Source organism: Lepisma saccharinum, chromosome 30 (assembly GCF_977018435.1).
Source record: "Lepisma saccharinum chromosome 30, izLepSacc3.1, whole genome shotgun sequence".
NCBI classification, from domain to species: Eukaryota; Metazoa; Arthropoda; class Insecta; order Zygentoma; family Lepismatidae; genus Lepisma; species Lepisma saccharinum.
In genome coordinates, this window is record NC_139258.1 from 2867535 (window position 1) to 2892811 (window position 25277).

Sequence of the window (25277 nt, forward strand, 5' to 3'; positions counted from 1 at the left end):
CCCAATAATTTTGACAAGTCGGCGCCCCTGCCTAGAGGTGTCCCCTTGATTGGCGCCAACAATATCTTATTTCTGTTTACATAACTGTGGGTATTTCTTTGTTTGCCTGACTTCATTTTCATGTCCAATCTGGACTGGACCTACAGTTTAAAGTGGGATCCGAATCACTGTATGCCTCCACCAAGTTGCGTAAAAAAGTATATTGCAAACTCGTGTAGCAATTTAAGCAAAGATATTGCTATTATGTCATTATGGAGGTATTAAATAAACACATACCTACAATAAAAGTGTTTTTTAACAGTAAAGACACAAAGTATTTTTTTTTAAAAAAAATACTATTTTGTTTCGTCGAAAACTTAAATATATAACATGATCATGATTTCTATTGGAGGAAGGTGGAATGTATATAGGAGGATCAGGATAGAAATTAGGGAGGGACAAAAATTCACCTTACCCAGGTGAAAATTTAAACTTCTTCTTGTACACGTATTTGTACTTATTACTCGTTTACCGAAAGCAGTAAACCCAAGAGAAAATTGTCATTGTTCTGAGACCATTTAAATACATGTATTCTGTGTGTTTATTAAAGATAAGATTTGAATCAAATATAACTAAAATTTATTGAAAAGTATGGTTGTATATTTGGTAGTGATATTCAACTGGGTTCTTCTTTCGAGTATATTATACAACGGCATATATTGATATTTAGTGTTAAATCATTATTTATTGTCCACTTTTGTAACTTCATAATACCATTTTGAAGTTAACACTGTCATCTTCTTTGCTTATTTCCCTGTAAAATTTCAGGTCATCTGCAAACAGCAGTTGTGTGAATTTTCAAATGAATCAGGCAAGTCGTTAACAAGTCCTGACTTCTTCTGAGCACTTTTGACGTTGACCACAGGCATGGCGCGTCAACTCTTGTTTCCACGAGAAGGAAATAAGCAACATTCGTTTTAACGCAACTGGCGTAGGAACTGTTGACAATAATGACCAAGGGTGCACCAGGCACAAAGCTTTCTCCGCTTTTCACAAACAACGAATGCATCTGTTTCACTTTCCTCTCCGAAAGTGACACTGCAGATCTTCTCTAACGTACACTGAGCACTTGTTACAGTTTCCTTGTTTCAACAACAACTACTTCCTTCTCCATGTCCATTGAGTTTTTACTACACTGTTCTGAAGAGTCAACATTATTGCATCTCAAATAAAGCTTCCTAGCTCTTTTCTTCGTGTGTGTTGGCAAAATTGGATCCCTGTGATAGGAGTTTGTTTGAACTTTTAAACCCACTTTATGCAAATAATGTATTTTGTAACGAATACATCGTAATGTATATTTGAGCCTTTTTATTATGTGTACTAGTCTGCCTACAGCACCATAACCATTCCTGGAATGGTCAGCGGGTGCGAAAAGTAACACTTTGTGTGCGCGTACGTAAGCTGGATAAAACAAGAAAGAAAATTTCTACAAATGCATAATGTATAATTTAATCAATTTAATGATGCGCTGGTTTTTACACTGAATGAATTAGTTAAAGAAAAATATATAAGCGATAGTTTATTCTGTACCTGAATCCCTTTCAATTACTATCTGAATCGTTTCGAACAGGATCTTTCATTTCTGTGGACATCATCTTCACGAACTCTCTGTAGTCAATCACTCTATCACCGTCGAGATCAAATTTCCGCATTAGATTGTCTATCTCCTGCTCGGTGAAGTAATCTCCAAACTCCTCCATCGTTAACTTGAGCTCTTCACTTGTTATGACACCATCACCGTCCAAATCGTACCCTCTGAACGCCACGAGGAGGCGGTTGCGTTCGCCAAGCTGGGAGAGCTTCTGTTCCATGAAGGCCACAAACTCGTCCAGTTCTATGTTCCCGTTGCCGTCCGTGTCTGCCTCTCGCATCATTTCCTCGAGCTCTTCACGGGTTGCTTCTTGCCCCAGGAACTCCATGATACGCCCCATGTCGTTCACCGAAATCACGCCGTTGTTGCTCCTGTCGAAGTAAACGAAGGCTCGCTTCAGGTCCTCGAAGCGCTCTCTCGGCAGACTGTGCTCGACAATGTGGCGACGGCTATGTTCACGACGTGGCATCCCTGATGAACGTCTGCGCCGGGCCAACGACGCAGAAGTCTGAGGGGACATCTTGGCCAACCGCAACTGCGATGGAGTCTGCGCTGTCAACTGCGCATGCGGGGACAGCTTGGTCAATCGCGCCTGGGACGGAGTCTGCGCACTTTTGGGTTGCCCTTGCTGCCGGCGACTTTCTTCGGTTTGTTTCGACGTCCCCTGCCTTGCCATTTTCTTCTTCTTCTGCTAACAAGAAGAAGGTCTACAAAGGATCTTATTTCTCATCACTAAAATTCAGTTTCATCTTCATGGGCAGATTACCTAACCAGTTGCCTTTGTTGGCATAGTTTTGGATTCGTATTGTTAGATACTGTTATGATCATGCTGTATTATTGAACATAACCTTCGTATAATTCTTAGATTGTGTACGTTGATTTTCACCTTTTTTACGTACTGACCACAAACCACAACTCAAATTTTCAGTTCATATAATTTACTTGTCATGGGCTCTTGTTTAAAATTTGGTGCAGTTCTATTCACAAGATATTAAACAGACTTGTGAAACATTTGAGAAATTCGCGGTGACTTTAGTTTAGTTTAATTTCTTAAATCCACTAATAATCTTTAAATACTACAGTTCCAATAACAAGACAGATAAGGTTCAAGAATTTTCCGCAGGCAGCAAATACTGTTCCGAATGAATCAGAATGTCTTAAAATCGTGTTCTGAGACTGCAAACAATTTGACTACATATGTTCTAATTACGAAGTTTGTGCACAATACAAAATCTCTCAAAATATTTCTCATTATGTACAAGTGATTTCTCGAAGATGAATTTTCTTTAATTTGTATTGAACATATTTTCGATGAACTGTTGAGAATTGAACTTACCTGTTTTAACCACAACTGTACAAAGGAAAATTTCCGCCGAACTTTATGATTAACTGAAGCTTCCATGCTATTGATGTTTGTCGTAAACAGTATGTGCTGTTTCTTCTAGCATATAATAAAGCAAAATTAATTTGTAAATGTTATATTTATTCACTACATGAATAATGAGTGATATTCCATGAATGGATACTATGGATGCGTGGTTTTTCTACTGTTTTTGAATTACTTTTATGTGATTCATTTATTACAAACAATGTAATGCAATATCTGTAACCTATTGACCAAGAAACTTTGAACTACTGTGTATTAAAACACTACACAAATATCAGTTCAAAGCAACCAACTTTAAATCATTTACTTTCATACATTAGCATTAACTAAATTTATGCGTACATTTGTTTTGCTGCTTTAAAATACGTATATTATTGACATAACTCCCACATATAACTTCTAATTCTAAATTCAAAGTGTCATGAAAGTGAAAAAATGCATTCTTGTAGTTATAACATCGTGAAATAGAGTGTTTGCACCATTTAGTAGGGTATTTGTCTTTACAAACTAGAGACTGTGGTACTAGTTTCGTGCTACGAACCACGCCCTACCAGTGATGACATTTCATGTGAGGAAATAGTCTGTGGATTGATTGAATTCGTGTTTTAAGTCCACTTTATGCACAGTATGGCTAATTCGGACTATATCTACAGTTTAAAGTGGGACCAGGACCACTATGTGCCCCCACCGGATATCGAACCCGGGAGCCCTTGGTTACAAGACGACGCTACCACTGCACCATCGGGGAGGCTCAATCTGTCCCTATCCTAGGCAAGGTCATTGCAATCTTTTCCATCATTACCGATTTCTTTTACGTCCATCTCAACATTTTCCATCCACCTTCGTCTTGGCCTTCCTACAGGTCTCTTAGGCTAATTGGGACTGGACCTACAGTTTAAAGTGGGATCGTAACCAGTATATTCCTCCACGGGTATCGAACCATGGACTCCTGGATTACAAGGCAACGACGTTCCCATCGGGGAGGATCAGTGTGTGCGAATGAAACTCCTTGATTTTTGAGGGTGTGGCATCAGTTACTGAAATGCACGTATTTACAAGAAAAGCTATTTTCGACTGGAGATGCATGTGCATTACTAGCACGCCTTTTTCTACAAAAAGTACAGGAACCTTCCCGATGGCACAGTGGTAGATTCGTTGCCTCGTAATCAAGGGGTCACGGGTTTGATACCCGGTGGAGGAACATAGTGGTTCGTATAGCACTTTAAACTGTAGGTCCAGTGCCGATTAGCCTATCTGTGCATAAAGTGGAGATAGAAACATCATTCAAATTCAAAAAGTGCAGTAACTTTCATTTTTATCAGACGTTTTAAATAATTTTTCACTTATTTATAAAAATAGACAAATTGATTTTTTTTAAATATAGCCTATACACTAATTAACAAAACAATGTGTTTAAAACTGATTTTTAACAGATTTTCAATACTATGACATATGTCCTGTTTCTACTCCCCCTTCAGGGCGCACCCCTTTTTCACGTTTTCGACTTTATAGGGAAGGCAAGCTGGAGCGTGGTGCTGAACATCACCTCCACAAATGTCGGAGATTATGAATGTGTGGGACTTTACCTTCATATGCGCTTACGGATTGTTAAAATGTGCAAAAGGTATATTTACATTTTAATTTAAATATATGTAATGTAACTGTTCCGTACCTTGTACAGTTGGAGCCAAGATGGCCGCCAGAATACTCTCAGGACACTAGTGCCTACTGAAAAGCGAGTGATGAGAAAAGCGAGTGATGAGTCTGTGTGAGCGCGGAGAAGGACGCGACGAGTCATGTATCGCAGCTGTCTGCAAATAATGTATTTTGATATCGTAATGTATAGTTGAGTCTTTTTATTATGTGTACTAGTCTGTCTACATCATGATAACTAGGACCCGGGACTTTGTGTCCTATAAAACTGTAAAATATGTATGTAATTATGTCATATAAATTTGAAAATATGTCATGAAAAATTACAAATATGTCAGAAAAATGCAGAAATATTCCCAGTAAAGCCAAAAATATGCACAATAGTACTCTCGAATTTATCCCATACACGATAGGGTAGAGTAAGGGCTGTAATGTACCGAATGTTATTTTTACTTTTGACTGATTTTTGTAAAAAGCGAAAAAGGCAAAGAATTGAGAACGAAACTTCTTTACTTCCCGTGCAACAATGAGAGAACATTTTGCCTCAATAATGTTTGCATGACTATCAATTGTCGGTGGGATAAAAAAAGTGGGGTATTATTGTTCTGTACTAAGAAAAGAAGGCACCTTTCTTCCTCCGTAACTTCCATATCCTGCCATCGACAATATGAACTATCCGTTGTGCTAAAGCCACGAAGAAAAAAATTATGAAATAACCGATTATGTGCGAGAGAATTACAAAATTATACAGAAATATGTCTTATTACAACAAAATTGAAGAAATATGTTGTAAAAACGCGAAATTGGTGAAACATGTCAAAATATGCTTTGTCAAGTTTGTCTATTTCGGCTGATTTTCATCCGACATGTAAAAAAGATCTCACCCCAATATTAGATCCGAAGCCAAGTGAAAAATATGTTATAACAAAGTCCAGGGCCCTAATCATAACCGTTCCTGGAAACACTACAGGCAGTGTCCGAAACAAGAAGAGTGCTTCCTGTTGGTCAGCGGGGGCGAACAGTAACACTTCATTACTATTTAATGAAGATACAAAGCCTGATAAAAACTTAGAGGAACACACAAGGTGCGCACACACACCGAGAGAGAGAGAGGGAGAGAGAATGCTTCTGTAATAAACTCTCTGAAACTCTGCATAAGAAAATACAACTAGTAAATGTAATTTTGTCGATGACTTCTGCAGAACATAATTTCAGTTCTCTCTCCAGCTTCAATATTCTTTTCTACCTTCGGCTCTTGGCACAGATTCACCACGTCCAGCAGGCAAACTGTTATATATAATTTAAGAACAAGTTCATGCATAACAATAAGGAATGTGCATAAAATTTACATGATAAGCGAGCTTCATGCAAGAGTTACGTATATTATACACGGTGATGATTGCAGCTTTTAAATATTGTTATTAATTATATATTTTAACAGTTAAGTGCTGAAAGTAGCACGAAAAACAATCTGCATAAGATTATTTATGATGCTTGGAAAAGGTTAATAACAATAACGTTTATTCTTGTTTCATTATGTACCCGCACGGACCATTTTTCTTACGATGACATCACGTCATGTCTGCATTAGGCTGCCAAAATAACACGTATGAACAACAACTCTATACACTTAAAATTCCATCAGCAAGCAGGCCAAACCAGTTTCATGAAATCACCGAACGAGAGAGGGAAATGTAGGTTTTTATGGGTATTGTTAGTAAGCTCTGGCTTCCGGAAACCTGTTCCTAGGTGTCGCTAGTGGACCACGCGTTTGGTGCAGGTCGTGCTCGGGTACTTAATGGATGCTGAATTTGACGTAGCCACGTAAGGGTTCATGGAGCCCAAGCCCCCGTGGAAATGTTGCCAAATTATCCAGAAATATTGGCCAATGCATTCAAGATCCTTGTCAAAGGCTTCGTGACGCATGTAAATGCTGCTATTGAAATAATGATTTCATTATTTAGCCTGAAATTTCAGTTTGGAAGCAACCAACAACAGTGGCGGCCGTTTTTGCCTCGAAACTATACCCAACCTTTAAAGGTGTATCGTTTCGCACTATTTTTAAGCAACTTTCACTTCTTATAAAGTATTGTACAAGAGAATAGATCAAGTTGGGTGGCGTCTGGGCCTAGGCCAGTTTAATTAACTGTGGAGTCGTGTTTATTTATTTGAATACAGAAAGAAAAAAAAACATTTTACATCAGGATATCAACCGGAAAAGAAATAAACAATATAATAAGATGGACATATGTACATATATAACACGAATAATAACTAGATTGTGCTTCCTCGATGGCGCAGTGGTAGCGTCGTCGCCTTGTAATCAAGGGGTCCCAGGTTCGATACCCGGTGGAGGCACATAGTCGTTCGGATCCCACTTTAAACTGTAGGTCCAGTCCCGATTAGCCTTACTGTGCATAAAGTGGACTTAAAACCACAAACCAATCAATCAATCAATAACAACTAGAGTAAAAACAATATTATTCACTCGTTAGCTGCTTAATGCATGCCGTTCTGTAAGTCTGTTTCGATAAATGGAAGCCTGGAGCGTCTTGTAGCGAGTTGTAAATGATTTGTAGTCTGTGGAGAAGTGTTGCCCTACGTTTGTTCTTGTACGTGCTGAGTTCCTTTACAGCCTCAGGTTTTACCTAGAGTAAGACCATACTCGTATTGTCCTCCGAGTCGGTATAATTTTGCTTCTTGTTAAATAAGCTATGACTGGATTAGTTTTAAAAATTGAATGAGGAAGTTTTTAACAGACATATTTTATATTCTTGTTAAGAGTGTCCTCAATTGTTTTTCCGTTTAGGGGCTTTCCCAGATATTGCGTGACAGGCAAAAATAGCCTATGTGCTGATATGCTCCTGCTAGAAAACTCAATCAATCTTTCCGATGAGTTAATGTAATCAAAAGAAACTTTTCACGTTCAGTTACTAAATACGAGGTACTTTGTACGACAGCATCTTTTGTCTGTCAAATTATTTGAGGGGGCACTGTTAATTAGGAAAAAAGGATTTAGGGGGCACTGTACCCTCTTCAAAAATTTGAGGTTTACAACAGGGGCGCCAACATTTAGAAACATTGAGTGGGCTCAAACCGTTAAGTTCACAAACAACGCATCCGAATTACGATAACAAATATGCAGTAATAATAATAATAGTTTATTGTAAGTGCTGATCACAGTATAAAACCTAATACGGCACTAAATCAAGTACAAAATTACGCGAAAAAATATGCTTTAGAATAATATAATGAGAGTAACAGAATTACATTTGAGGCTACAGTTTTCAACAAGATCTTCTACAATACATCTAATAGTAATAATTGATTATTGTTACTTCATGCTAAGTACAGGGTGGTCAGAAAGTCTTATCACCTCCTACCGAAAAGTAATAAGAACAATAGAGGAACAATATAATAATATCAAACACATGTACTGGTTTCAGGATATTCACTTTCATTGACACTGACACAGTCACACATCGAGAAGGTCTGTATGAACACCATCATTTTCGTGGCACAAAATTATGAGGCGCCATGTCCTGTGTGATATTTTACGAAGCTGTGATTTGGTGATTGTTGCAAAGGTTGCCCGAACAGCGTCCTTCAACTGTTGGGTATTCTGGTACATATGTTTGATATTATTATATTGTTCCTCTATTGTTCTTATTACTTTTCGGTAGGGGGTGACAAGACTTTCAGACCACCCTGTACAGGGTGTACCAAAAGTCCCATTACCCCCCTTTTGAATTGTAGACAAACCTGCAAAATGTTATTTTAACAGCATGCGTATGATGAGAGGATGGTATACCATTAAATCAGACCAATGACCACCATTTACTCCAGAGGATCTGTGTGCACACCGCCATTTTCATGGCACAGTATTATTCGCCTCCAGGTGCGATGTGAAATCCTCCGTAACATAAGATGTCAGATCTGGATTTCAGGTGGCAATTGTAAGAGAATACCTCAATGATGTGTTCAGAGACAAATGGATTGGACGAGGATCGCCAAATTTACCAGCACCTCTGAAATGGCCACCCCAAAGTCTAAATCTGACATCTTGTGATAATGCGCTATGGGGGCACATCAAATAGAAAGTCGCCCATAATCGTTATCAGACAACTGGTGAACTTCAAGTAGCTGTTCGCAGTGCGTTTGCTTCCCTCACGCCAGACATGTTACGGAGGATTTCACATCGCACCTGGGGGCGAATAATACTGTGCCATGAAAATGGCGGTGTGCACACAGATCCTCTGGAGTAAATGGTGGTTATTGGTCTGATTTAATGGTATACCCTCCTCTCATCATACGTATGCTGTTGAAATAACATTTTGCAGGTTTGTCTACAATTCAAAGGGGGTAATGGGACTTTTGGTACATCCTGTACATTAGTGACCAGGTACACCACCATGTCGAATTGTTACAATTAATTTACAGCACGTTATCCTTCAAATTATTGATGAGTTTTCATCAGCTACATAAATGAATTAATCATTTCAATAATTTTTCAGTTATAATAATAACAACAACAACATGACAAGTTATTGGGTGGGCTCTGGCCCCACGGGGTCGCCACTGGTGTACAATACACCCTTGCACCCCCGTTCCTATGCCACTCTAGGCATCCTCATAAAACACGCGACCATTTCATCACCCATAGAAATGACACAGCAACCAGAAGTCAGTAAGTTGTCCTCACTTAACCCCCCCCCCCCCAACATGACGAGGGACTTTTTTGGGCTTTTTGCGAGAGAAGGAGGCCAGCCACTTTCTACTGTCCATTATAGCTTTCTGTTTTTGTCGATTAACCGTTGAAGAAGCGAGTGTGGCGCCCCCTGCGCGTCTTCTCTTTGACAATGACCTTGTTTTCGAGCGTCGATCGGTATGCGTGCAATGGTGGATGAATGTGTGCGTTTTACAGAGTCATTCTAGTTCAGTGGGGATCGTTTTCAGTTCGTGCTTTATTGCTTCTCGTTATAGAACCTGATAAGCATTTCAAGGCGAACTGCACAAGCGAGAAAGCAAAGAAGAGAAATGGGTACTTGAGCATGTGCACTATCGATGCCAATCTATAGCGAGGATGAAAAATCTCTGCTATCCATTCCTCTGCACAGATCTAACTTGTAGCCAATTCATTTACCGTCACCTCTGCAGCAGGGTGCGAAATCATTGAAAACTGGTGGGGGGGGAGAAAGTTCTTCATCTACAAACCCCCTCCCCCACAAACATGTGTAAATTATACGACACATATTTGTAATGTTAGCTATTAAAAGTAAAAATAAAATACTCAATTTAAAAGACATTATTATTATTAATTACATAAAGGAAATTAATTTGTTACTTTTATACATAGCTATCAGATATTGCAAAGCAGCTACAGCTAATTAATTCCTTTAATAACTGGTTAAAGATAATAATAATAGTTTATTTTAAGTGTTGAGCACAGTATGAAACCTAATACAGCACTAAGTCAAATACAAAAGTACAAAGTTATACGAATAAAATACGTAAGCTGTAGAATAACATAACATAACAAGTTAGCATATTTACACTTCAAGTTACAGTTTTCAACGAGATCTATTATATCTCTGATACTAATAATTGTTTATTGTTATATAATATTGTGCAATTAACTGTGTATTGTTCTAATAATAATAATAATCATATTTATTTAAGTGATGATAACGATTTAACAACCAGGTATATCATTATGTCAAAATTGGTTATACAAAATTAAAAAATTGAATACATAATTATAAAATAAAGATGTTAATAAATTATAAAATAGTTCAAGTGGTTTTAATATGTGTAAGTTTTTGTTTAGTTTGTGCTCTATGATAAATGAATTAGATTTCATAGTTATTATTTTCTTGCATTCTTGTCTTGCTTTTATTGTGTGTATTGATGGATTTGTTAATGATCTCTTGAGAGAGAGAAAGCATTCAACACTCACAAGCACATTACTTTCTGTGTTTTTTTGATATTATTCTTAGTAAAGTATATTTGAAATTAAATTAATTGCTTATCTTTTGTTTGTTGTAACAAAAACTCTCCCCCCCGGAAATTTTTGGTGGGGGGATTTTTGAGGCCAAGATTATTGGTGGGGGAAATCCCCCCGTCCCCCCAGAAATCCAAGCCTGCTCCTCAATTGTGACATTAAAAAGACAATTAAAATCACACATGCCAAACATTGCACCTAGATTGAATTCTCAGAAAATACTGCATTATTACATTTACCTCAAGAAATTTGCTTTCTCTGTAGGTATTGGTGTGTGAATGAGTGTGTGTGTGTGTGTCCATGTAGAAACGTATTGCTATTATTTACTATATTACTTTTCAGTTATATTTTTTCATTGTGTTAGTAAAAAAACAATGACTAATGTAATTAATGGTTAAGTGGAAGAGAAGGCATTAAGGCCTCAACATCGCCATGTAAACAAAGTCGTAAAAAATACATGCATATAATAAAGATACAGCAGAATGTCGTTTATCCGCACGTCAATTATCCGCAACGTCCAGTTATCCGCACACTCAAAAAACAGGTACAGTGGGATCCATGAGTATTATCGTGCAAATTGTCCATGACTATTTTCATTAAAATTTCTCTTACATCCTATATGTTTTTTAAGCGATGGATTTTTATGTATGATGTTGCAGAAGTTGTCAACAGCTTGTTTTGAGTTTTCTTTTAATTCTTGAAGCTCTTATTAGGTCAAATAAAGTGCGTGAACATAGTGATGGGCAATTTGCAGGGTAATACTCATGGATCCCACTGTACAGTACTGTAATTTAGGCACGTACTGTACTTATATATTACTAGTATTTTCTCATGTCTTTTGTTGTCTTGTACATGTGTACTGTATGTATAAAAAAACCTGTACTGTACGTGCTTTTCTTTGTTAAATAAACACATGTTTAATTATCCAGAAAAAAATCGATATCCGCATAACCTTCGGTCCCGATTAATGCAAATAAATTACGTTCTACTGAACCACAAAATCCGGATAACGGATATCCGATATCCAGATATTTTAAATCCGGACAGAAATCCATTACTTTTCATTAGAGTATAGTAAAACTCAAATAAGCCATTATACTTAAACAACTACACCGCAAACGTAACTTAACATTTATATTTTTGTTTACATATTATTTAGCAAATCGTAATTTCGTTCATTACTTTCAAAACCTGCAGAAAAGTACTTCCAAAGCCATATGAAAATATCATACTGCGTTGTTACATTACAAAAACACTCTTGGCCTTTGATAATCGCAACGCAAGAGTGAACCTTGGATGCTTCATAAGCAGAACAGCATGTCATAAAGATTGATTCCGTCCGCCAGATGGCAGCACGTAAACGCAAATGTGGGAAAATGAAAAAATCGTTAAGTAGGTATTATCTTAACTAGGTAGTGACATCCTTACACATCTGTTTGCCCAGCTTTCTACAACATGAGGCAGGTAAAACAGTGCTAGTTTGCTTATCGTAAATCCCTACACACACATTAGTGAATGTAACTTCGATAACATATGCCAGAGTTAAGTGACATAATGCATTTTTGAGGATAATGTATCCACTGGATGGTAAAAGTAGGACCACATATCGTACGACCTCGAAACGCCCTGCATCGTTTGTTCGTCAACTGAGATTTTCAGTTATTTTGAATAACGTTGTGTTCCAACTTTTCCCCATTGTAATAATTGAAACGTGGGAGACAGAAACAATAACAGAAAACATCATTTTACATTTATATAAAAAACTACTTCAATTAAGAAACAACATACTATCAAATAACGACTCAATTGAGAAAACAAATAAAAATAAATCTGCGTTTAGCAGGATTCAACGTTTAAATTCTCAGAATTTCGACACATTTTGCATATAGACAGTGGCGGCGGTTAAGGGGACGTGGGGGACAGTTGCTCCCCACTTTTTGTCATTTATTGCCCCCGCTGTAAGGCCTCTTAACGTTAAGCCTTATCTACCTAGAGATAGTAACCTGTCCATGCCACCTAATCGTCGCTAAGGTATATAGGTGATACTATCTGATGAAGTTTTGTAGGTACAATATATCATAGACAACTTTTCGGAGCTCCTGTAACTCGGGGACAGACTATATTGAGGGTCGCACCCAGTGATGTGCGTCTACGCGTAAACAACGATTGTCTACATTCTACGTATAGCAGGGGCGCCGACTTGTCAAAATTATTGAGGGGGGGGGCTCTGATCACTGAAATAAATTAACGAATGACTCACTCTCTCCCTTTTTTAAGTTTTGGCCTCAGTGTTCGGAATCTCATAAAAGCTAGGGGTGTGCGGGATCCCGAAAAGTCGGGACCGGGATCGGGAAAAAAATTTCTCGTCCTGTTCGCGACTTCGGGAAATGATTTCCCGACTTTTCGGGATCCCGAGCAGTCGGGAAATACCGAATGCTCATTTTAAAATGTCGTTATTTCTCGACGTTTTCTGCATTGTCAATTTCTGGAACATATCGTAAATTGTTAGTTTTTAATTCAGAAATCACTTAAAGTGAAAATGACGTGTAGAATTCGAGATTTTCAGAGCTTCGGGAAATTTCGAACATTTCCCGTCCCGATCCCGTCCCGCACACCCCTAATCAAAGCCCATGAATTCCTCAAAAATATCAATTTTCTTATTCACAGTTCGAATGCAGAATATTAATTGTCCACGGATGGATATGTCACAAGTTTCGTCAACCATAATAGCAAAATATTCCCGACTTTTAATATCTGCTACCACGGAGCGCAAAACAGATCTCCCTAATATATCCATGATCTCGTTCTGAATGTCATGTGAGAGCCATTTGTAGCGCGAACTACCCTAGTTCATGCACATTGTCTTTTGAAACTCTTTTTAGTAAAATTTTTAACAATACTCATAATTACATACTTAGTATATAGTAATAAGTCATGTGTTTTGCTGTCTCTGGCCATAACCTCCCCAAAGTTAATGGTTAACCGGTCTCAGCCCCCAAAACTTGATGGTCTAGAAAATTTTAAAAGTGTATTTAAAGTTAAGTTCATGTAGCACAATTCAGAGTAAACTTTACAAGAGAAGCAAAATTATTTGGTGGGCTCCGCCCCTACATCGTTATTATTGGGGGGCTCGAGCCCTCCCAAGCCCCATGGAGTCGGTGCCTATGACAATGTAAACTATCTAATCAACGTAGACAACATGGCGCTGGCGTTCTCCGTGCAAGGCACGCGTATCGTTCTATTTTCTTCTATTTCCACCATTTCATATGTGGAAAAATCAGCTTTAAAGACATGCACTTTTCTATGCAGTAATAAGACAAATATATATTTTTAGCCTTCCCTTTTGTTAGTGTAAAAAATAATGTCAGTTTTCACTATGGCTGTCATTTGTTTTTCTTTCGTTAGTTCCTTGTCCTCTCGTTAGTGAAAATTCGATAACTTTGATTACGTCGAATGGTCTTAAGTTGGTTATAGGCCCAGATTACAGACATGTTTGAAGAAAAAATACTTTCTCTTTTAAAGACACTGAGATTTCTTTCTTCCCTGATTGCATTGTCTACAGTAGACTATGTAAACTATAAGCCAGTGTAATCTTCGTGTAGACGTAAACGTATAGTCTACGGCACATCACTGTCGCACCACTTCATTTAGACAAATAACAATTGAAATTAAAAGGCGTACATTAAAACAGCTTACATCGATTATATCTTTGCAAATAAGGGGAAAGGATTGTAGCTGCTCTCTTTAAAATTATACACTCGATAAGTAAGGATCCGCTCTTCTCGAAAAGCTAAAAACATTTGTTAAACTCTATAGTCATTTCCAAAATGGAATGATAAACAGTTTGGAAGATTAAAAGTCTGCCCGAGGAAAGTATAATAGACATATTCAATATGAATATGCCCAACAGTTAAAATGACTTTACAGGGACGAAACATTGAAGGGTCAAGCCAGACCTGAATATAAGAGGAACATTTCAAATTATTTATTTATTCTAATGGATTCTTCACCGTATTTATTACTATGTTAGAAAGATGTTTCAATGATATTGTTTGAAGTAATCCATGACTGCTGGACTAAAGCACAAATTATTAATAATATTTTCCCTCTTCTTTTGCAGTATGTGCTTCAGACGAAGGAGACGGCCATGGGCCTAGAGTACAACATGAAGTTTTTATTAATAGGTAAGTACATTCACAGGCGTAACTTGTCAGGGGAAAGGGGGGGCACATCCACGCACATAATTTTCACTTCAAGCGCTGGCTGATGGGCAATTTGCTGCAGTTATTGCCGTTGTAGTTCAACGGCCAGAGGGCGTTGCAATAGTAAATCTGCGTAAGTGGCTTTCCAAATCTTCCCCTCAGGAAGCAAGACAGCAGCGCTCAGGAGTTACAAAAAAGCAATGACAGAAAAGAATCGACCTCTGGCAGTTACGGAAGTTCAACCAACTGTTATAAAGGCGTCTCACTCGCGTGCCGATGTGTGAACTGCAGGTGCAATTAGCACGAACTACTTCCTACGAACGGAGTAATTATCTTGTTCTTCAGCGGGCGCAAAAAGGGAAAGAAGAGAGCACAGGAAGTGACGTCACCGAGCAAGTTACGAAGCCTGGCTAAAGACTATGCAGTGCCAAGCGCTTCGTTAATAAACAGAATCTTTCTATTTGCCCTTTAACCTTGCTCCATAAATGCAATGATTGGCAAAGTGAGCCATGTATTTTTGCTATGGAAAAAAATCAATCTTCTAGAAATGGATGTGTGTGTGTATGTATGCATGTGTGTTTGTTCCAGTATAACTCTCGAACGCCTGGAGCAATTTCAACCAAACTTGGAACACGTATCACTTGCAATCTCGAAAGAAATACTGTGGGGCTAAGACACCCCTGGCACCCCTACGGGTGGTGGTGGGAAGGAGTGACATGTACAAATAATCGAAAACGACCGATATTAGTGTGTAATCTATAGTTTTCCAGGTCGCTAAGATGAATAGTGACACTCCCAATGCCGTTCAACTCCAAGACATCCCTGGCACCCCTAGGGGATGGGGTGGGAGAGGAGTGACATGTAAAACAACAGACGTTAGTGTGGAATCCAGAGTTTTCGGGATGGCTAAGATGAATAGTGACACTTCCAATGCCATTCAACTCCAAGACACCTCTGGCACCCCTAGAAGTGGGAGTGGGAAGGGGGAGACATGTAAAAATATTCGAAAACGACAATATATTAGTGTGGAATAAATAGTTTTCGGGGTCGCTAAGATGAATAGTGACACTCCCAATGCCGTTCAACTCCAAGACACCCCGGACACTCTTAGGGGTGGTGACATCTAAAAATAATCAAAAACGACCGATATTTGTGAGGAATAATTAGTTTTCGGGCTCGCTAAGATGAATAGTGACACTCCCAATGCCGTTCAACTCCAAGACACTCCTGGCACCCTTGGGGGATGGGGTGGGAAGGGAGTGACATGTTAAACGACAGACATTAGTGTGGAATAAATAGTTTTCGGGGTCGCTAAGATGAATAGTGACACTCCCAATGCCGTTCAACTCCAAGACACTCCTGACACTCTTAGCGGTAGGGGTGGGAAAAGGGTGACATGTAAACATAATCGAAAACGACCGATATTAGCGTGGAATCCATAGTTTTCGGGGTCGCTAAGATATATAGTGTCACTCCCAATGCCGTTCAATTTATTTATTCTTACTTTTGAAGGTGGAACTAAAAAAATGTTGTTCATAATCAAGTTTTCACTTAAAATTATATTATAGTGAATTTGTAAAATATATTACTTTATAATTTGTATACTGTACTTATACATTTAAATATCTGTAAATAAAGTTACTTACATTTTACGCTATAGTTAGAATTCATTAAACACCCGGGCAACGCCGGCTAATCAGCTAGTATCCTAATAAATATTGTAATATGTACGTTATAATCATATTAAATTATAAATCCTGAAGAGTAATTTTAACAACAGACATTCAAGCGTTATTGATTGTTTATTATTACTTAATTATATTATATTGTAATTAGTATTCATTTGATCTATTTTAATTTAAACATGATTATTGTTATTATTCCCGAGACACTTTGTTCAGACCCCCCGGAACATATTTCTAGATACGTGCCTGTGCATCATCCCTAATTCTTTTCGATATGTCTATAATACTCTCCACTATCGTGATTTTAGCGCACGGTACAGTGGGATCCATGAGTATTACCCTGCAAATTGTCCATCACTATGTTCACGCACTTTATTTGACCTAATAAGAGCTTCAAGAATTAAAAGAAAACTCAAAACAAGGTGTTGACAACTTCTGCAACATCATACATAAAAATCCATCGCTTAAAAAACATATAGGATGTAAGAGAAATTTTAATGAAAATAGTCATGGACAATTTGCACGATAATACTCATGGATCCCACTGTACAAGATCAAGTCAAGCCTATTCTGGCGAAAAAGGAGCCAGGAAGCTTCCTTTTCGCGATTGAACAGTCGTTTAGAGAGTCTTATGTAGAAGAACTTCGCTTCGTATTTACTACGCACTTTTATTTTCTTCTAGAGTTCTCATTGTTAATCTGCCAGCGATGAACTTGTATAACACTTCATGCTAGAAAGTGAAAAGGTGTTTGCTGCAAATGACTCGAGAGGGAAGCATTATCATGTTGGGAGATGGTCCTGTCATGGGCTAATTGCTTCACAAAGCAATGAATGGGCGATTAACATCGCAACTACAAAGGCTTTGTCAATAATTGCGGCGGAAGGAATTGGGGGAGAGAGAAAGTTGTTTTTCTTCCGTTCATTCTGAGTCATTTATTCCAATTATGGTTTGTTCTGTCGTAAGCAAACGCTGCAGGAAAGTGTATGCAAGAAAATAACTAGCACAGGGGTTCACTTCCGTGGCGGACTGGTTAAAGGATGGACACTCTAGGACCATGATAGAATTTAAGCACAGTAAACCCTCGTTAACACAAACTCGCTGAAGACGAACACTCGGTTAACATGAACAAAATGTTGGCCCCGGCAGGGATATATTATACTTTATAGGAAGTTTTATCGGTTAACGCGAATTTCGGTTACCACGAATTACGAACTGTTTTTGAGCCCGTTGTGTCATTAGATCTCATTTAACACGAACGTTCAAAGTTTTTCATAATTTCTTCCGTTGTTCCTCTGCTAGGTATGTAAGAAATCGCTCAACAATCTCTATCTTGTCAACAATCAACTTATACAGTCTTGTAACCAACAGATTCAGATCAACAATGTGCTCAAATGTGTTTTTCTATTCCTTTAAACATAGTCAGTACGAGTAACATCAAGATTAAAACTTGTGTGCAATTGCTCGACAATCGCGATAATCGCGTCAACAATGGGCTTAAACGTATTTAACCAACAAATTCAGTTGTGTGTTCAGATGTGTTTTTCTATTCTATTGGACACTTTAGAACGTTGTGCTGCAACATCCGAATTGACCGCTAGTTTTACGGAAGCTATGAGTACAGTTGGCCGTGAAGTTACCAGGTATTTGCGTTCCCGTCTGCAAGCGCAATATACAGGAATTTTTCACAGAAAATGATCTGGGAGTGTTTTTTTTTTAAGTTAATTACTGTAGTAGTGTTTTCTATGATGACATACATAATACGTATTGTAAATGGTTAATGTGTAGAAAGAACTGTATTGCAACAATAAAATTGAGTCCCAGGTTAGCACGAATTTATTTTAACACGAACTCTTGATTTTCGGTCTCTTGATATTCGTGTTAACGAGGGTTTACTGTATAATTTCAGGTTTTCCAGGCGAGCTTTAAAAAATCCAAGGGTCCAAGGAGATGTTTTCTATATATAAACACACAAATATATTAACAATATAAAGGCTGTGTGATTCCAATGTATTCAAAACTTCTAATTCAATTAAATTAAACGGTATATATATATTTGAAATATTGGTAACAATTTACTATAGGTGTGACGGATTTCTTACTTTTTACAGGAGAAAGTACTTACGCAAATCATTTTCTGTAGCGTTGTGGAAGTTTGTGAATGTAGTTTTGATCCATTTTAATGCGAATAGATGTTGTTTTCTGCGAAAATCTCTGTCCGACACGTTTTCTGCTGCCGCCATTTGCTTTCTGCACGAGAGCACAATGTTCCCCGTAGTCAGTGTTTCAAACTCGCTGTGTTTTCACTAGAACATGACATGTCGAGTATTTTTTTTTTATTTTTTTTTTGTAACTATGCTTGCCTAACCTAACCTAACCTTACGGAAAATGGTTTGTGGGGCTAACGTGAAATGGTTTGCGAGGTATTAGCATAATTTCAAATCCGGGCACGAAAGTAGGTATTTTCCGGTGAACAAGGTTGCAACACTGCATAAATCGACAAAACACTCTCACAACGCGCGATGAACCAGTACGCTATCGCCATTAATGTGTGTTACAGAATGGAAATAACGAGTAACAGTAAGTACTCGTAAATGTAAGAAATAGACATTATTTTCGTTAGAAATTCATTATTTCACCTAAAGAAATGTTCCGCAATGTAAAAAAGTGCGAAATAAATGATTTATAGGTGTCACCCCTATTTAGTTTAAAGTGTGGCGTTTACATTTACCAATTCACATATTCAGACTCGAAATACGTCTACAAACAAAAAAAGTAAAAAAAAAAAAGTAAAGTGTTCCCCTGTGCATAGCACCACGCCATGAAGGCGTATAGGGGGTATGGGGGTAACGCCCCACACTTTCTTGATCCGGTCGTGAGTGGGGGTGATGTGATCAGCATCACGCCCCTGACCGCCTTTACCCCCCAGGGTTTCCCCCAGGTACCCATGTTATTCGACGCTGGGTGGGCGCCGGGGCCGCTTCCATCGTTAGAAAAGTTCCCGGATTTGAACCGGCCGGGGATCGAACCCGGGACCTTTAGCATGGTAGTCAGACGCGTTACCAACACAAGTCACAAATGTTACGGGATATAGTAATAAAAAAAAAATGTTAATTGAGTAAGAAATTTCAAACTCAAATTTACCTAATGAATTTGAAGATATCTTATCTTGCAATAATCTTCCGTCTGTCAAGTAGATTGTTCTGCAAAGAACACTAACGAAGTAACAGGATTGAGAGAATTCTGTTTTATTTTCCACGCAAGTTTTTTCTCCTTCCTCGCTCAAGATGAAAGCTAAATTGTGAAATACTTGCCTCAGGGCATTTATAAATATGTATAATTTCAATGGGATTTGGATAAATAAATGTTGCAATTTTTCACGTCCAAGGAGAAAAATTAACGATGAATTCCCGGTGAGTTGCCATCCTGGGTTAGTAAAGCGTGCTACGACGCCAGAAGTCCCGGTATCTTATTCAGGTCTGGGCATCACTCATCCTCATCTTCGCGATTTGCCAAAAGGTTCAGAAATGCGACAACCCCCTCCCGCCACTAAAGTTGCCCCATTCATGATAGATGGAACTAACGGGGAAATCCCCACCTGTATTCCGGTATTCGAACCAATATCTGCGTGACAGCCAGGCCTACGTGTCTCCTTTACGAAGTAATAAACAAATATTCATGACCAGAAGTAAAAAAGACATAAACAACAGTCTTCTGAAAAGTAGTGAAGAATTTCTCAAGACACAAGGAAATGATTTCGCACTGCAATTCCTATAATATAACCTTCCATTGTAAGGAAGACATAATCAAAGAACTTTCCTCTGAAAATAGGCCGCTTCATATTCATCACCATAACCTTGAGCTTGACACAGTCGTTGAGGCTCTTTGCAATATTTTCATTCCACTTTCTCACGTACCAAAGCTCCCCTTCTCCACTTTCTTTGTTCTCACGGAGTCAAAGTTGCATTGTTACATCTCTGCGCAAGTCCACAGATGATAAAGTGGAGACTGTCGAACGCCCTTGTAGAGGCCGACACACCAATCTCTGCCGCGGCGCAGATCCCAATTTTCGTTTTGTCTCCCTCTCTCTCAGCATCACGTGTTCTACCCTGCTCGCCAACACATTTGGGCAAACATCATTGAAAACAATTGAATAGCGCTCCAGCTCGCGGTTCACGCCGTTCGACAGGGACGTTAATGTGGCAATACAGCATGACGTAATGGTTGCTTCTTATATGGAGTGCATTTTCATTGGCTAGTTAGTAACTAGTGTGACCAATTGTATTAATGAAGCACTATTTTTATCACGGAAGGACAAAGACAAAGTGACTGCGAGTTTTGTTGGATTGGAAGCATCATAATATTATTTTAGGTACCTAACCGGTTTGACGTTGTGTGCGTGTGTGTATGTGAAAGTGTGCATGTGTTTGGTTAGGGAACATTCAATTTCATAATGCCTCTAACGTCCACAAGGCTTACCAATCTACAACAATCAACGAAAACTTAATAATCAAATGCGCTACCACTTCAAATATGATTTAACATTGATGTGAAAGTGTAAATTACAAGTCAAAGTGTCCATCTCCAATAGCTTCCCAAGCTCCTGCGATATCAAAAGCTGATGTTGTCTTGTCTGCTTGGAAAATGTTTAAAAACGGTTTCTTAATTCCAGCTTAAATTCTCATAGCTTCCTTTTATCATGTAATTTCTAGACGTGAAACATTTTCATCTCTGTTTCAAACTTTTTGACAGATGCTGTTTCTTTAATTACAACTACAAGGTCATGGTTCCTGCCAATATCTGCTTCCCATTGATATTCTGAAATTTATACCGACAGCAGTGTGATAAATTTCAGTTTCTATGGTATTATCTGGGACTTCGACTAGGAGGGGCAAGGGGGCAGTTGCCCTCACTTTTTGCAAATTTTTGCTCCCGCACTATGAGCTAAGTCTTGTCTACAAAGAAAAAATAAACTGTCCTTGCTCCCCCACTAGTTTCAGCACCCAATAGCCGCCACTAACACCTTGAAATCTTTTATGTATACAGTAGTATTAGAGCTATAATTTATCCAAGTTTGTATGAAGTAGATCATAAAACTGTTTACAATTCCATACCCTATCTGCATGTTTAAAACTCCAAATGACATTGCAATATTTCGTGAATTGTTCACCATTCAAGATCTGTTTGGTTCGCATTTGTCCAACCGTCAACTTTCAAAAGTGCATTTTCTAAAAAAAGCAATCGCAATTGTCCCCCAAGTTCGCATTGATCGCAATTGTCTGTGGTAGCAATTGCCCTAGGTTCATTTTTTGTGCACAGACGAAGACGGGACACCAGGGTGAAAAGGTGGTGTTCTCTGATACAAACTGAGAGAATGAAAATAAACTAAAGACGAATATATAAATGCAGTTGAACCTGAGTTATACGTATGTCAAGGTGAAGAGAAAATAACACATATAACTGAGAATTAATTACAAATGGGTTTTAGATACCATACCGTATCATAATTAAAACACTATAATTGTATCTATTTTGAGGAACAAGATATAATACAGGTTATTTATGTCACAAAGTGATAAATTAACGAATCTAAAAGCTTGATTCTTAAATACATTTGCAACTTTATTAGTGAACACTGATACTGAAATGCTACAGTAGACACTACCTAATGAGGTCCCGGGTTCGAATCCCGGCCTTGGCATGGATGTTTGCGAGTGTCCATCCATCAGTTTCATCATATCATCATTCATCACCATCTTCGCAAAGTAGCCAAAAGTGGCACAAAATGCGAAGTATAATAAAACCAATCAATCAATTTTAATAATGACTGTGCAAAGGTACAAGCGATGCCTAAATCCAAGGTTGTTAAAGCTCCAGGGACCTAAAAATTCTATTGGGTTCTATTAGGTTCCGCTGCAGGACAGGAACCTTTTTTTCGCACAATTTAAATTCGGTCAAAGTTGCGTAGTGTTTCATTGAAATAAAGGTTCCTGGACCGTATTTAAATTGATGCGGGGGAAAAAAGGTCCCCGGACCGAATTTAAATTTATCCGGAAAAAAGGTTCATGGACCGAATTTAAATTTATCCGGAAAAAAGGTTCCTGGACCGAATTTAAATTTATCCGGAAAAAAGGTTCCTGGACCGAATTTAAATTTATCAGGAAAAAAGGTTCCTGGACCGAATTAAAATTAATCCGGAAAAAAGGTTCCTGGACCGAATTTAAATTTATCCGGAAAAAAGGTTCCTGGACCGAATTTAAATTTATCCGGAAAAAAGGTTCCTGGACCGAATTAAAATTAATCCGGAAAAAAGGTTCCTGGACCGAATTAAAATTAATCCGGAAAAAAGGTTCCTGGACCGAATTTAAATTTATCCGGAAAAAAGGTTCCTGGACCGAATTTAAATTTATCCGGAAAAAAGGTTCCTGGACCGAATTTAAATTTATCAGGAAAAAAGGTTCTTGGACCGAATTAAAATTAATCCGGAAAAAAGGTTCCTGGACCGAATTTAAATTCATCCGGAAAAAGGTTCCTGGACCGAATTTAAATTTATCCGGAAAAAAGGTTCCTGGACCGAATTTAAATTTATCCGGAAAAAAGGTTCCTGGACCGAATTTAAATTTATCAGGAAAAAAGGTTCTTGGACCGAATTAAAATTAATCCGGAAAAAAGGTTCCTGGACCGTATTTAAATTCATCCTGGAAAAAATGTTTCTGGACCGAATTAAAATTGATCCGGAAAAAAGGTTCCTGGACCGAATTGAAATACCTTACAGATATAAAGGTTCTTTACGGTCCAGAACCCATTTACGCTTGCTGGTTTTCTTTCCTGGACCGGAATTAAATTTATTTAACAACCCTGCCTAAATCTGCTGCTATTGCAGTTTTAGTTTTATGTGGATTAGCGTCCACTTCAAGAATAAATTTTAACTTTTATTCTTTCTGTTCTCCGTGGCCAACCAATAGGAACTGAAAACTGACAAAGTTGTAGCCTGGTTTCGTACAAATCAACTGTATTTATGAAAATTACGTATAAAGCATTCTCAACTACTAGTGATAAAATCTAATATTTTCTTTGAAGCAATATGTTTTATTTTTTTTGTAATTATTTTGATTATTGTACATACTGTACGTAATTTTAACATTTTCTGATATTTTACTTACTCTAACAATGAAAGTAATAATGAAGAAATCAACAAAGAAAGCGGTCAGTTGATTCAATTGTTAAGCTTTATGGCCTTCATTGCCTTCCGCTATTGTTTAGTTATTACTTGAAAAATGTAATATACTCTACATTTTCAATAAAAAAATATTGTACCAGTTAGATATGCCGGAAACACATTTAACTCGTTTATTTTCAAATAAAATTCATTTCTACTTACCTCATCTGCATAGCGGAACATTTTTCAACTTGGGATTACTTTTTTTCAATGAAAAAAAGCGTTATTTTCAACATTATAAGTATTTATTGGTCGTTGCTAATTGGCGGACAAATTTTGACTCACGTTGTCTATCGTCAGCTGATATGCAGTGTTTCCGAACTTATGAACCGATAAATACCGATAAAAATATTCACAAAAGGTTTTTAAGCGAAAATTGATCCACAAACCATTCACGGAAGGTTAGGTTAGGTTCAGTTAAGTTAGACAAACATAGAAAATTGAATTGAAAAAAGAAACCGCTCACACGTCATCTTGTAAAACTACCGCGTGGTTGCTACACTGACAGGGGCTTACATAACCGAACGCACGGAACATTTGATTCACGTAGTCGACGGTAATGGCGGCACGAGCTATCGTACGACGGAGATGCATGAATGACGAAAAATACCTTATTTACAGGCCGAATAACTTGCACAATTCGAAAGAAACACTTTTCCCAGCTTCAGAAAGTTCACAAGAATTAAATTCCGTAAGTACTTTCTCGTCTTTTCTCCTGTAAATTTCAAGAAATGTGTTTCCGGTATATCTAATCGTTACCAAAAATATAATAACAAAGAATTAACGTAATTTAGGTCACAATAATAATAATGTGTAAAAATGTAGGAACATATAAGAACTCCCTCCTTCATCTACATAGTGTATGTACTTTAAAATATCACACACTAACTGTTGTAAATATTACGTTGTTGAAATAAATCCACAAATGTAGAAATGCTGCTTCAAATAAAAAAAATTACACTTTATTACTAGGCGATTCTTTTTTGCCGCTGAGTGCCAACCCATTTCCATCTTAATGAACCGGATTTAATAGAATCTTAATACTTTTCTTGTGTTGCAAGCGTCTAACTGAACTCAAAAACTTTATTTATCACTCACCCCCTCCCTCCCTCCCCACCCAAGTTCAGAAAAAGTGTTTCCAACTAATCCAATAAGCGTGTGAGGAGTGTCACACACTGCCACACTTTCTCTCCGCAGAATGTTGGTTAAATTGGTCGTTTAATTTCGCGAAAGTTTTGCATTGCAATTAATTACTGAAGTCATTGCTCTTCATTTGCATACTGACTTGAGAGGAATGGTTCGCACATTTCGGTCCTGTGTGTGGAACTTTTAACCAAAACCTTCTCAGCACCATGTTTTAATGCTCCTTTTAAAAATGCGTTCTTATGCGTTTCCATGAGAACTGCGGCATTATATTTTTGTTATTTCCTCCTTTGTGTATTTGATAAACTAAACAAACATGATATTTGTAACAATGAAACAATTTCTAACAACCAAAATTA

General features: G+C 37.8%; 1 protein-coding gene and 1 pseudogene across 1 annotated transcript in view; one reads left to right on the top strand and one right to left on the bottom strand.

Annotated features, from left to right (window-relative positions):
- The window catches only part of LOC145981804 (uncharacterized), a 107437-nt gene that overhangs the window by 58709 nt on the left and 23451 nt on the right, over positions 1 to 25277 (top strand). Inside the window, exon 2 of the mRNA XM_083115231.1 lies at positions 14792 to 14855. Within this exon, the coding sequence (XP_082971357.1) occupies positions 14819 to 14855 (37 nt within the window). The 5' untranslated portion in view covers positions 14792 to 14818. The remainder of the gene's footprint in view (positions 1 to 14791; positions 14856 to 25277) is intronic.
- On the bottom strand, positions 1539 to 2409 carry LOC145981777 (uncharacterized; annotated as a pseudogene).